This window comes from Austrofundulus limnaeus, unplaced genomic scaffold (genome assembly GCF_001266775.1).
Source record: "Austrofundulus limnaeus strain Quisiro unplaced genomic scaffold, Austrofundulus_limnaeus-1.0 Scaffold2, whole genome shotgun sequence".
Classification (NCBI taxonomy): Eukaryota; Metazoa; Chordata; class Actinopteri; order Cyprinodontiformes; family Rivulidae; genus Austrofundulus; species Austrofundulus limnaeus.
The window spans coordinates 6,501,929-6,516,075 of NW_013952404.1; the positions used below are offsets into that span (position 1 = coordinate 6,501,929).

A 14,147-nucleotide genomic window follows, 5' to 3' on the forward strand; every position below is an offset into this window, starting at 1 on the left:
CTATAGAACCTTGTGGCACAGCCTAAGCTTTTATCCTTAATGTTTTTTTTTCTTTTTAAATGTTCATTACATAAACTTTTGTACTTTTAAGTAGTTTTAAAACCAGTACTTTTATACTTGAGTAAAAAGATACTTCTACTTCCAAAAAAGTATTTTTAAACCCTAGTATCTATACTTCTACTTAAGTAAAGTATTTGTACTTAGTTACTTTACACCACTGGATTTAACACAATGTATGTGGCTTAAATAGGCACAATTGTTAAAAGCAGAAAAATAATAATAACAATAACAATAATAATAATTTGTATTAAAAACAACATATCATGCAAAACCCACTGTTTTAGCCATTAAATGCATTTTGTTGTGTACTTGGAGTCTCCAGGAGTGAAATTTTTTTAACTCAGTCTCTCCCTGTGCTGCATAGATATCGTTATCTTTTGTTTGGGTCTTATTTTTTAATCTGTTCAGTTTCCTTTATTTTCCATGACGTTTTCTGACAATTTGGTGGTCTTCATTCTCCTCAGACTCTGGCTCCTACATGTAAGGCTGGATGGACAAGTCTTCCCTTGTCGACATCTTTTAAGTAATTTATAAATAAAGTGTTTCTGCACCGCTGAATAATCATATCTCTGCTATCAAACTAGAATGGACTGCTCTGGAAGCTGAAGTGGGGGTGGGGTGAGAAGCGCCTCGTTTGGATTTAAAGAGACAGYGTCAAAACAAGATGATCTGARACACACCTCAGAAAAGAGGTGAAAGAGGGGCTTGTGGAGCTACAATAAGGAGGGATTCAGACTAMAGCATTGCAGTTCCACTTTAAGTTGAGCCCAACTGAAGGATTTCAACGTGAAAAAGGAYGTAAGAGCATGATATGTCTCCTTTAACAGTGAACCTTGATTATGTAATATCTTGAGGACTGTTTCATTGTTTGACTTAGCAACTTCGCAATACTGCTCTGAAGTTTTCTGCAGAGACGTGTCTTTGTCGAGCCAACAACAGAGATCTCCACCTTGTATTTTATAAAAGACAGGAAGGGCTGAGAGTCTTGCAGGAAAAGTGCTGTTTATACGCAGCACAAAGCTTCAAACATTCCAGCTTCCTAAGACAACAAACCCTCCCATCTCAGGTTGGGTTTCCCACAGTCCTCCTCGGGTCTTCCACTACAGTTCTCCCCCCACTTTTCCCCAGAAACACCGCCACACCCGCAGGCCAGATTTAAAGCTATGCGGCACGCCCAGGTCTAACGCAGCTCTGCTCAAATTTTTTCCCCCCCTCTCTCTCAGCTGGTGATACCGAAGCTCAGGCTAAACGAACACAATGTCCATCTGGATCAGCGTACCTCCAGCTGGGACACGTTCTGCTTGTAGCCGACCTCCAGTGACTTCCTTTGGTGCTCCTCCTGCTGCAGCTTGCTGTTGTTGTCTGCCAGTTCTTTCATTAGACTGGCATATTCAGAGCGCAGCTTGTTCAACTCTGCTGAATTCCTACCAGGAACATGATGAGAAGGATTGATGAGACACCATTTTTAAGAAGCAAAACAAGTTTATCCTCCACTTAATGATGGTATTTAACAGAATATCAGGTAATATCGTACAAAAACCTTCCATTCTGACAGGAACTGGGTTGCTATGACTGTAAACACTTGTAACACTGACTTGCTCTCCATCTGGTTGGTGGCGGAGCTGACTGCGTCCCTCAGGATACCGTTCTCCTGCTGCAGTCGAGTGATCTGGCTTTCCAGCTGCTCCCGCACCTGCTGAAACTGCACACAGACCACGGTTTTTGTTATGTAAAAAAAAAGCCATTTGATTTACACAGAACTGACACTAACARTACTGAGAAATGAAACCTTCACCTTTATTTGCATGGTCTGCAGCTCCTGGTAGCTGCCTTGTGCTTTGGCCTGCATGCCCCCCAGCTCTTTCTCCAAGGCTGCACGCTGCTCCCTCATCATTGCCTCCACTCTTCCGGTCTTCTGCTTCTCAACCTGAAGCTCCTAAAGCACAGAAACCAAGAGGGCATGTGATGTTTCTCATTGGAATACGAAAAAAATAATAAAAAGAAATTAATCCAGAAATCCCCTGACTCAGCTGTGGAATGTCTACCTGACTGAGCTGTTTCACTTTGTCTTTGGCAATAGAAGCTTCCTCCTGCAGAGTTGTAAAAAGTTTTTCTCGTTCCTGGGCAGCTGGGTCTGRTCGAGCTGCAGACTGGGAGTGAAAGACGGGAGATTTAAAAGGCAGTAAAAGTCCAACTACAAAACACCAGGTCTCCTGCCGGCATTTGTCACAACACCAAACTCAACTTAATAATCTCTCACTTTCTGCCAGGCATCCAAGGCATTAGGGCTCTTTTCTCGGAGGAGAGCGATCACGCTGACAGCTTCTGCTTCTGACAGAGCCAGGCCCGACAGACCAGAGAGCAGCTCCTTCACTTTCATCTCCGGGTTCTCTGTTAAAAATGCAACAAAAGTGATAAGATGTAGAATTACATTAAATAGAAAAGGTTCGCATACTTTTTAAATTTAGAAAAAAAGTTATCAAACCTTTTAAAGTTTATCACCTGATGGAAACACATTCACTCAAGTTTAGCAATATTATTTAGGGGGGAAAAAAATTAATGCTCTACCTTTTTCAGTCTCATTCTTCTGTTTCTTGCCAGAGCCTTTAGATGGAACATCATCATTATGGACTGCCTGGTGATTGGCAGAGGCTGCCAAATCTGCCAAAATGTGGGTTTCATCAACTGGATTTGATAAAAAGAGAGAGATACAAGTCTGATCCTGATCCAAAAGGCTTTGAGAAGCAAAGATTTGGTTTTGAATCTGAGATTACTTGATAATCATCATTACCAGGCTCAGTTTTTTGCTTCTTGGCAGAGTTCTTCTTTTTGCYACCGGTGGAAATTTGAGTTGCACCATCCACTACTTTGGTTTCAGCCACAGAGGGAGTTTCCTTTTTGACCGGTGCTGGGGCCTGCTCTGCTTTCACCTCTTGCAGCTGGACATCGACTAAAGGACAAGTCAGCAGGGAAGAAGTATTAAATTATTCATAACATTCTGCTATAAACCTTTTTTAATGAGTGAAAGCAACAATTTTTCATCCCCGTTTTTATAAAACTGGTTACTGTTAGAGAAATACAGACAAAATAAAAAGGTTTATTAGAAAGTCACGCATTCGCCTGAAGAGACACACCCAGTTCAAAGTGTACATACCAGACTCTGCTTTCTGTTTCTTCTTCTTCTCCTTCTTCCCAGAGGTYTGGGGAGGCGTCTGAGCCTGAACAGGAGCCTGAGCAGCTTGAGTCTGAAACTCAAACTGTGGAGACGGAGGGCTTGACTGTTTGCTTACAGCTTGAGGCATCTCCATCTTGCGACCGACTGGCTTGGAGTCATTTATTTCTGACTCCTCTGAGAGGGAAGCTGCTGCTGACGCAGCGGCGGCGGCAGCAGCAGCAGCTTTGGCAGCCTTTTTCTCCTTTTTCTTTCTCTCCCTCAGACCGGCAGGAGCCTCCGGTGAGGCTGAAACAGGCACACTGGCAGCAACTGCTGGAGGAGCAGGTTCTGGTGTCACCTCCAGCACAGGTTCCTCTTCTGCCTCCAGACCTGAGCCAACACCATCGACCAATTCAAACTCTCGCAGGTCCTCTTCCGACTCCCCTCCGCCTCCACCACTTCCTCCACCGGTGGTCTCCTTCTTCTTGCTCTTCTTCTTCTCGTTCTTCTTTCGAGAGTCCGTCTTGGCCGGCGGCAGCTTGAGGTCACGTTTCTGCCTGGCCAGCACCTCATCRTAAGACGTTTCTTTCATGAAGAGCCAGAAGAAAAGAAACATGAGGGCGATGACCAGGGTTGGAGCTAGGATGAGAAGGTACTGAGAGTCGTAGATATCCACCGCCATTCTGGAAAAGAAAGGAACACTTAGCCTGAGCAACTTATACTGTACTTCTGACACAACAGGAACTACAACATTCAACCAAGCTTTTAAATGAAAATAACCATGCAGGTCAACCCCTGTTTTATGAGGCGTTCATGTGTGTTGAAGTTTACAAAGACAACTGACCTCACCCTTTAGAGATATGATCCAATTATACAACACTATATCTACTAGAGAGCTGAAGATCCTCTTTATATTAAATAAGGTCACATAGAAAAAATGCTACACAACCTGAACTATTGTTAGATAAAGAAAAAACAAAAAAACAAAAATCACATTGAACCAAGAATTAAAGCCGTCTACTTCAGCCAGAGTGGCTAAAATAGGTCAATGACATGCAAAAGGCAAGTAGGCAGGAAAAAAAAGTTATTTCACCCCGTTCAGCCCCCACGAGGATAACAGGATGGTGTTTTAAAATAGTTTAAACATTTGCAAAATGCTAAACTGTACCTAAGTTTTAGGTGCCAACATCAGCTACGGCTGCACGTTCATTTATTTGCAGAGTTAAAATGCCTTTAGCCCCTGTTGTTGTACGATTTGCCAAATCTTCCTAAAAACTGTTGTGGCTCCTCAAAACTACGCGGTAAGAACAAACTGCGGTGGAACTAGTAAACACACAGCAGGCTTTTTTTAAAGGATTTTTCCTTTAAAGGCACAGTGTGTATGATTTGTTTTCAGCGACATCTAGTGGTTGAGTGGTTTAATCATCCTCCCTGGTCCTCCCCCCACCCCCAAACGCAAAGGAGTTGCTACGGTGTCTCTCACGTGTCAAAAACCTTTGATAATTCCAACCGCGATGTCTACCAGCAGCTTCAGGGCTAGTGATGTTTCAAGTGGTAAGATTATGAGCTTTAATAAGTAAAATTATCCCAGCTACAATGACAGACAACAAATATTACATTTATAGTATTACAACTAAAACCGTTTTTGGCGCCGCCACCGCAGTTTGTCCTTCATGAGCCTTCAAGATGGCGGTGCAAGATGGCGGTTGCCTGTAGTGGCGAACCGCGACCATAGAGATATAAACCGCTTTTTATAAAGTAAATATAATAAAACAARGTCTTTGTCTGCAATGATTAGACATGTTTTTTTATTATTGTAATTAGTGATTATCTCAATTTCGGCTAAAAGAATTGACAAAATCCTACACACTGTGCCTTTAAAATGCCTTTAGCCCCTGCTGTTGTACGATTTGCCAACTCTTCCTAAAAACTGTTGTGGTTCCTCAAAACTACGCGGTAAGAACAAACTGTGGTGGAACCAGTAAACACACAGCAGGCATTTTTTTAAAGGATTTTTCCTTCAGTTTTTCTGTCACAATAAGGTGCAGGTATAGAAGTATAGAAGAGACAGAGTGGATAACAGGGCTGGCAGCAAGTAAATAGAACTCCTTTCAAACACTGTTGCAGCAGGAGGGTATATCTTTCAAACTATAATACCATGCAACACTATACGCTGTTAACAATAAATAAAAGCACAGTGTTCTGATAACGAGGACAAGTTAAAGCCCCGAGTGACAACATCTGCACCGACTTGTCAACAAAACATAGTAGCTCTGACAATCCAGTCAAGAACTGTGGCAGCCATACTGTGTAGGAGTCAGTGTCGTAGAGCAGGCCTCTTTAGTAATTTGGATTAAGGAGATTACCCATGATAATACATTTAAGAATAACTTTCCACTGCAGGGCTTCCTAAGCACTGACAGGCTTAGCTCTATAGTAAAGTGTTCATTCTATTTCCCTAAAAAAAACATATTGATCACATTTCACAACAAACAAACACAAAATAAGTGTGTTACAAGTTTAATATTCAACTCATCAACATTTCCTCTGGGCATGTTAAGCAACTTTCTTTCTGCTTCTACTGTAAAACAGTTTTAAATGCCTTGACTTGTCTGACTTCAGTATCTGATTGGAGTTTGCCTTCGTTGCACATTCAGTTATTTCCACTTCAGCTCCTTAAACACGTTTTTGTGACAATAAAGAGTGTGCATTCCTTCACCTTCAGTCTGCTTCAGCTGGTGGCAAATACATAAAAATGTCAAGAGCAGACAAGCAGCAGTAGATCTGTGTGCAAACCCATAAAGTTTTTATTACTTGTTTGCCTTTTACGCAGTGTCAAACCTTTGACCTCTTCACTGGCTGTTGATTTATAACGCAGAAACTTCCTACATGTTTTTCTATTCTGCATTAAAAACAAAAACAAAAAAAGGCAGTACTTTAATACTATGGATGATTTGCTCAGACAATATCTTGAAGCAAAGCACATCATTGGTAAACAAACAAAACATAAAAATACACATAGTACAGGAGCCAACGAATATTGTGCTGGCTACCAAATCAGGAAGTATCTTTAAAACCACAATACATTCAAGATATATATTTCAGGGAACTTCTTTGTCAGATTAGATTAAATGATAAGCGTGACTGTCGAAGCAACATTAAATCCTGGCATTTAAAGGATGGGTAGAGTAAGTGGTGGAAAGCTTTGAGGCTTTTCTTCTTYCTTTTATGCTTTCAGCTTCAGGCCTCAGAGTGGAGGGTGCATGTGTTTCCTTATGGAGCCTGAGCCTTGTTCCAGCATCAAAATGAGCCTGAAGGACAAAGCCCTCTCGGGCTGTTGGCTCCCCGGAATCTACCCACTTGGCTGGCCGGGCCTCCTGATTTGGCAGACAAGGACACAGAGGCAAGTCCTGATAACTATCAGGCCTGAACATGAGCAGAACTTGAAAACAAGGCCATGCAACACTCCATATCTTAATCAGGAAACAGTGTAAAAAAAAMAAAAAAAAAAAAACAGAACATGGGGCAGACATGCAGTGACAACTATACAACAAGAAACTTCTATGTAAGCTTTGTGACTGAAACAAAATACATGAATAACAGGTACTTTTTGACACTTAATGTGACATATGGTGGTACTATTAGTTTATATATGATGTTAACAATTKTGAGGCTTACGTTAATGATCTAATTCAACTGATCTGGTTTTAATACTACAATAATACAAGGACAAAACCTGGACATAGTGCACCAATAAAATTAAGGTTATTATAAACAAAAAAGCAAGCAACCATGATAAAGGAAATGTGAACTTGCTTTGATAAAAAGCTGGAAGCATTATAAACTGATAATGCTCTTATCAACTCTTTGGTTACAAAGTAAAAGCCTCAGAGTACACAGTAACAGCACCTATATTAACGAGTCAGACGGCTGACTTTCAACTACTGCCACACTACAGTTTAGCTCAATATCCGTAAAACTGATTGGCTAAGGTTGATTAGCWGTGGGGGTCGATTTAAATCGGGCYGATTAAAAGTTARTCAGCTAAAGTTTATATCTTCCAATCATTACTGAGAGTTTAATTAAATCAATGAAAATTAAATCCAACAGCCTGTTTATAGACAACACTATATTTTRTGATACCAAAACATTATTTAGTTCAGTTTTTTTAAACATAAACCCTAAACCTCTGTGCTCTATAATGGTGAGCAGTGTTTCCCCTAGGAAATTGGTCTTGGGGGGCGGGGCTACTTGTTTTATAAAAACATAAATTTACGTGACTCACCTGCAATTATGGTAATAAATTTATACATACACGAATATTTAATTGCCTAACTACATCCTAGTTAAGGACTCCTCATGATAATTAATCAATAAAGTTATTATTGATAATAAATGGTCAGAACTGTGTGCAGCAGATGATCTGAGTCCAGAGTTCTCAGTTTGAAACCTTCTGGAGCTCTTCTGTGTGACTCCAGGTGTGACAGAGTGTGGATGGTTGATTGTCTCTTTTGTGTCCCTGATAGAGACTGGAGACCTGTCCAGGTGTCTCTGGTGAACAGCGAGGACAGGTTCCAGGCCCACCCTGACCCTGATTAGGAACAAGACTGTATAATGGTAGGAAACACTGGTGAGTGTCCCTTTGGTATTTTTTGAGTCATTTAACCCTTAGTTTATTTTGATTTTATCCAAGTTGGAGCATTTTAAATTCAAACAGATGCCAATATGTCCAAAGTCATTTCTCTGTCTCTTTTGTATTTGTGCTATTTTAAGGTCGCTTTGATTAAAAATACAGACAGAGCTCAAAACTAAGACTCGTTTGTTGTTGTTTTAAAATACCCCGAAGGTTTCTTAAGTGATGTCTAGTAACTTTCAGAAAACATCAATTAGATCAAAGTTAACTTGGCACGAAAGCTAGGTTCRCAAACAAACTAGCCAGATTTAAGGTCATTGGGAGTGGCAGCATGTTAGTCACCTCCTCAGTGCAGATGATGTGGGTTTGGCAACATAAGTGTCCTTGAGTGTAAATACCAGAAATAATTTACAGCAACTCAACTCGTCTTTTAGGGCTGGTATCATTTCCTTTAAGCCACATCAGCACTTAATGAAAGCAATTCACAGACTGAGCACTAAAACGTACTAGCTTGCTTGGTCATGCTGAACATAAATCTTCAACCATGATCCATAATGGCAGCTGGTCTTACGCCAAGCCGAAGCCTGTCGTTTCGGAACATATACAGGGGTCAAATGCTCTTGCTAAAGTAAAGTAGCCCACGCAGCTTCCTATATGTGTCACACGTTGCGAAATTAGTCATCAAAGCAGAAGTAAGCATGTCCACTACATCACTTCCTCAATAGGATTGGCAAAAAATGTGCTTGTTGAAGCTCAACCAGCGACCGAACGTGGCCACATTAAGTAGTTCCTACGTCAGTAAATTTAAAGAGAAGGCTCGTCACCACTTCTTCAAGTTCGCGTCAGCCTCAGCACTAAGCTAACATCAGGCTCAGCGCTAACCGACAGGAATCTGAACTACAACGCTAGCTGGACAGTCAAATTAACACGTTTAATTGTCGTCATAACTTAAGTGCCCAGCGAAGTTATTAACAGTAATAGTTTGGCTCTCTGGAGGCGTGGACATCCACTCTGACGGGCCTCTCTGACCCGGTTTACTTCTCATTCCTCCGCTGTGGGCCGTCACCAGGCCTGTATGTGAGAAGCTCTGCTGTCACSGGGATGGTCGGCTTTTCTGTCAAGAATTCAATACTAGCATCTGCGGAAACAGCTGTCCGCTTACCTGTGGGTTGAGTTGTCTGTYCCCTTAGCTTGTAGTAGTGAAATGGCGTTGTTCTACGTTGACTCCGGCAGACTCCCGACTTCCCAGGGCAGCTCCAGCCTGGCTTTCTCTTTCCGTCACACACGCTCTGCTGTTTCTGGTTCGCGGGGGCGGGTCATAACTGGCCTGTGGAGGAGCGCTTGTTTTGCTAGTCGGGGCCCACCGAGCGCACCAGTCATCGCGCAGTCCAGATCTGTCAATCAAAAGCACCGAAAAAAAAAGAAAGAAAAAAAAAGCACCGAACAGGCGTGGTCGTTGCCCCGCCCCTCCCCCCCCCAACTATGACCCAGATAAAACAAAACAAAATAAAATAAAATACTTTTTTATGCACAAACACTTCATTTGCTTTTGTTATACATTATTTCTTAAAAAAATTTTTTTGTTTTGTTTTAGAAACACTTTTATTCTATTTTACACTATTTCTAACAATTATTTTACACTATTTCTTACAATTTCTATATCAGTCTATTACCGGTATATATATATTTTTTTATAAATTAGGTCTTTATTTTTCCTGAGACAAAAAAAAACTTTTATTTTGCCATATTTTCATTTCACAATACAAATATCATTATGACAAACCATAACAAAATATGTGGTATGATGCTGCCAAACAGAATAATTTGACRGACAAGAAACAGTACCACTGGAAATCAAACCTAACTGAAATAAGTGGAATATTAGCTAAGAGCTAAAATTCATAACACTGTAGCTAAATGATAAAACCCACAGAACATTATCTAGAAGTAGCAAACCACTAGACATAAACCAAAATTAGCTAAACAACTAAAAACTAAATCTAACAAAACAATAGYTGAAAGCTAATACCAGCATAACAGTAGCTCAAAGCTACAATCATGTAGTAGCTAAAAACTAAAACAAGTATAACAGTGACTAAAAGCTTAAAATAACAATTTCCAAAGGCACAAGGTTTTTAAAGGAAGAGGTATATCACTTTGCATTTCTGAGAAAAATATACATAAATGTTACAATACCAAAAGTCACAGCTGTGTTCTGAAAAAGCTGAACATTTTCTTAAATGAGACGAACAATGAACTGAGAGTATGCTAAAATAGTTACAGTCCAAAAATCAGATGGAAGAAACTATAAATATGAAATCAATTAGCCAATGCTGACTTAGCCTTTACACAATAGGCCCAATATGTCCACTTTCAGTATATTATTCTTATTTTCTATTAAAGGGAATATTCAGTTATTCCTCTGTGTTTAAGCTCTCTGTGGGCCCTGCAGCCTCCAGCTCAGCCTCATATTGCCTCCTCAGTCCCTTCAGATACATACGCAGGCTTTCGGGGTCAAGTCTCGAGTTTCTGGCAGTCTGTTGGAGGCGAGTGGCCAGGCGGTACACAGCTCTCTGTCTCTGAGTTTCTGGATCAGTCTGATGTTTGGCCTGGAACAATAAAATACACTTTAGGTTTTGTCTCTTCTTCAGTTAAATTCCATTATTATTAATAACGCAAACATAGTTTTTAAATTTGTTTTCAGACTACTGAACCTCACGTCAGGGTTTATTATTATTAATAAGTGGAACCTGGATGAAAAACATTGACTACAATGTACTACAGCAGAAAGAGAAAAGGTTAAAGCAGCAAAGAGGGTTGAACGAAATGTCAAAATCTGATCTTTATGAGGCGCACCAAAAGCTGCTGGCTGACTCGAGAGGCAAAAATCTCAGCCTCTTGAATTACACTCAGAGGAAGTGCGGTCATTGCTGCTGCTTTCAAACCTAGAAAAAGAAAACACGAGCTTTGTAATCATTTTAATAGCTAATTTCAACAGGTCTGTTCTTGGATTTCACCAACCGCACCATAGTGCCTTTCTTCAGAGCATCCTCGACTCAGCAGATACGTGTACACCACTTGTTCTGCACCAGTGTCACCACTGCGCGTGTGCTGAACCTCCATGTGCTGGTTCTCCACATTAGGGTAGAGGGACTCCAGCTGACACAGCTCCAGAAAGTGTGTGGCAAACAGAGTGAACGCCTRCAAACAGCAGAGAATAAGGACACACCTTTGGGATTGAAACAATAGTGAGCACACAGGATTCYTGTATTTGCTCTGCTGTTGATCCAAGAGGTGTTTCACGGACGAACAGAAAAGGATAAAACGACTAGGAATCTGAATAATCTCGTTTTTTTCATTACGAAGAGAGGAGTGGCAAAGCTGAGCATATTTCACCTTAAGGCGAAGGAGGACCTCGCAGACTGAGTGACAGATGCCGATGCCCTCCTCAGCACTCGTGCCACGCCCCAACTCATCAATGATGATCAAGGACTTGTCACTCGCATTGTGGATTATGTAAGAGATCTCAAGGCAAACAACAAAACACATTAGACAAATGAATAAAAGTAAATGATCCCTGTATGTAAAAAAAAAGGACACACCTCTTTCATTTCTAACATGAAAGTGGAGGAGTTGGTTTCAAAATCATCATCCACACCAATTCTGGTGAAAATCTGATCAGCAACACGAAAGGAGGCATATTCAGCCGGGACAAAGGACCCTGGAAAAGAACAATAAAGGATCATAAACCAAGTCACAATGATGCATAGCAGCATTTAAAAGGTTTGAATTCTCAGGATAATGCTGACCTATTTGAGCCATGACCTGACACAGCGCCACCTGTTTGAGGTAGGTGGATTTGCCACTCATGTTGGGACCRGTTATGATGACAAAGTTGCTGCCCTCTGAGATGTAGGTATTGTTTGACACAGGCTGCTGCCGAGCCATTCGCTCCAGCATTGGGTGACGACCTTGTTTGATGGCCAGAGTGTCTGTGAACTCAGGCCGCACTGGCAAATGCAGCAAGAAAAACACATTTTTCAATAGAAATGAATACTTTCATACATTTCTGTGGTGCAAAAGTGTATGTTAAGAGCATGTTTTTCTTTAAAAAAATCAAATTCAAGTACAATTAATTAAATTTTATCGCTGGTTATCTACAAAATGACCTATTGTGTGATGAAACAATTATTTCTAAGTGAGGCGTGTGAGGGGCTTTACAGGCTGCTGTACTTGTCTCTGCAAATACAGCACCTTCAGCTCGCACTTATGTAAGAAGGGTAATCTGAGYACATGCCGGCTGGAGCAGAACGAGGCAGGCAGTCAGCGTGCGTCTATGAAGAGACAGTTTCAGACAGCTGAAGGCCAAGACTAACCACCCACATGGCTGACGGTGCAGCACACAAAAAAAGAACGGAGCCCTGCAGAGGTGCAAGCTCAGTAAAGCAGGAACTGGATGTCGTGTGTGACAGGAGCGGCCCTTTTGTGGTTACTCTCTTTAGATAACACACGATCGAAGAAAAGTTAGGAATCACACTGGTTTTGTACTTACCATAATCTGAGATTGTGCATGCATTAGCCAGTGACAGCAACATGTCCAACATGGACACAGCATCAGAGAGTTTATAGAGGCAGTGAATGTGCTCATGGATGGTGCTAAGCAGTTGACACATCACACTTTAGAAACAGAAAAAAAGAGAAGTGTAAAAACATCAGTAAGAAATAACACCTTTCAAACAGGGCCCTCTAGTGGACACAAAGGAGATCAAAATAAAACAAAAACCGCATTACAGCAGCTGCTTTTAAACACTTAACAAAATAGTTTGTCACACTTTTTTGTCAATTTCTAGTTTCTTTTAATAACGTCTGGAAATAGTACAAATATGTTTTCTGTCTTAATACAAATCAGTTTGTCAKTGTTCGAAATAATTCTGTGCAGCGAGATGTTTTGTGTCATTAGTGTGCAAGTTTGTAAGTGACAGGATGTGTTACATGTAAGACATGTGAAAAATCTCCCTCAGGGCTTCATCACAGCGTCCATTCATCTTCATCAAGCCTGCAGTGGTGAAGCCATAGTTGTTCTTGTGCTTGGTAACCTGAGAGGACAATAAAACGTGGGTTTTCTGTTATTTCTCTTTCAGCTTTATTGGCCAYCAGGGTCATTTTAACTGTCAGTTGTTCTCAGACTTGCCCTTTAAAGTCTTTAGAGTATTGTACCTTGATGAACTCTGCAGGGAGTTTGTCCTCAGGAMAAACGACACCTTCTAGCTTCATCTGGATGAAGAAACCTCGAGCCGTACTGAAGCTAGTGCGCATCGGCAAGCCATATTTCTCCCCCAGCTGGTTCACGAGCCCTGTGCGGAGCAAAGACACACACTATGCCGTGAGCTCTGGGTATATTACAYGAACGCTGCACGACGAGGGTATTCATCAAACACCTGCGATGTCGTCAACTATCTCGGTGTAAGCTCTGCGGGCGATGTCGAGGAACTCGTTGATGTTGGGCCGCACGGCGTAACACTTCTGGGTGCGCATGTTCAGGCTGCCTTTCAGATATGTGGTGTCACAGTTGATCACTGTCTTGATCTGGTTGAGGATCATGTCAAATCTGAAACAGGACACGTTAACTCAGACCAGAACAGGCACTAAAGGTGACGTTCTAGAAACATGGAGAACCTGTACCTGTTGTCTTCCAGTGTGGTGCTGTAYGCCTTCAGTAGAGCTGTGCTGCAGTCCTTCAGCACCGCCTGTTCAATCAGTTTAACACTTAAACTGGCTTTTTATTTTAATTAATAGATGTTGTATGTTTGAGAGAATTTTTACATTAATAGTTACAGACCCTTAACTGTGGCACCAGATCCAGCGTGTGCTTCAGCTGAATGACATGCGTAATCTTAGCTTCAGCAACTTGAACCTGTTAAAGTATAGTACCAAACAGTACTCAAAAGTCTGCAAAAGGCACAGAAAGAAGCAACCRGGAAAAACTCGGCATGCAGTACAATTGCTACAGCTCAGCTTGATGTATAAAGTTCTGAGAAATAATCAGAATCAGAATACTTTAATGATCCCCGGGGTGAAATTGCAATTATTACAGCTGCAGCCATTCAAGTAAGTACTTGAGATAAAGTATAAAAGAAGAAATATTCGAGCACACAAGGAAGAAATAAGTATAAAAACTCTGGAGAACCAGATGAACACAGAGAACAATGGGCCTCATGCAAAACCTGATCGTACGCACAGATTTGTTCTTAAAATTGTTGTGTACGAGTGATTTAGGAGAATTTGTGGCATTCACCAATG

The 14,147-nt window shown here is 41.2% G+C and overlaps 2 protein-coding genes across 7 annotated transcripts in view; both read right to left on the minus strand.

Annotated features, from left to right (window-relative positions):
• Positions 1 to 9,186, minus strand: part of ktn1 (kinectin 1) — a 19,653-nt gene extending 10,467 nt beyond the window's left edge. The window contains exons 1-9 of one of the 6 annotated variants that reach the window (XM_014013263.1): positions 9,010 to 9,184; positions 3,215 to 3,897; positions 2,852 to 3,010; positions 2,629 to 2,745; positions 2,321 to 2,451; positions 2,106 to 2,210; positions 1,856 to 1,996; positions 1,656 to 1,762; positions 1,340 to 1,484 (exon numbers count right to left, since the gene is read on the minus strand). In XM_014013263.1, coding sequence (XP_013868717.1) covers positions 1,340 to 1,484; positions 1,656 to 1,762; positions 1,856 to 1,996; positions 2,106 to 2,210; positions 2,321 to 2,451; positions 2,629 to 2,745; positions 2,852 to 3,010; positions 3,215 to 3,896 — 1,587 coding nt within the window. In that variant the 5' untranslated portion in view covers position 3,897; positions 9,010 to 9,184. Of the gene's footprint in view, positions 1 to 1,339; positions 1,485 to 1,655; positions 1,763 to 1,855; positions 1,997 to 2,105; positions 2,211 to 2,320; positions 2,452 to 2,628; positions 2,746 to 2,851; positions 3,011 to 3,214; positions 3,898 to 9,009 lie in introns of all 6 variants that reach the window. The other 5 variants (XM_014013245.1, XM_014013254.1, XM_014013236.1 and 2 more) reach the window with 5 other exon arrangements.
• Positions 9,187 to 9,517: 331 nt separating this feature from the next.
• Positions 9,518 to 14,147, minus strand: part of msh4 (mutS homolog 4) — a 7,323-nt gene continuing 2,693 nt past the window's right edge. Inside the window, exons 9-20 of the mRNA XM_014013288.1 lie at positions 13,687 to 13,761; positions 13,530 to 13,594; positions 13,286 to 13,455; positions 13,065 to 13,201; positions 12,840 to 12,943; positions 12,400 to 12,524; positions 11,657 to 11,857; positions 11,450 to 11,568; positions 11,244 to 11,372; positions 10,874 to 11,048; positions 10,704 to 10,792; positions 9,518 to 10,456 (exon numbers count right to left, since the gene is read on the minus strand). Of these exons, the coding sequence (XP_013868742.1) occupies positions 10,262 to 10,456; positions 10,704 to 10,792; positions 10,874 to 11,048; positions 11,244 to 11,372; positions 11,450 to 11,568; positions 11,657 to 11,857; positions 12,400 to 12,524; positions 12,840 to 12,943; positions 13,065 to 13,201; positions 13,286 to 13,455; positions 13,530 to 13,594; positions 13,687 to 13,761 (1,584 nt within the window). The 3' untranslated portion in view covers positions 9,518 to 10,261. The remainder of the gene's footprint in view (positions 10,457 to 10,703; positions 10,793 to 10,873; positions 11,049 to 11,243; positions 11,373 to 11,449; positions 11,569 to 11,656; positions 11,858 to 12,399; positions 12,525 to 12,839; positions 12,944 to 13,064; positions 13,202 to 13,285; positions 13,456 to 13,529; positions 13,595 to 13,686; positions 13,762 to 14,147) is intronic.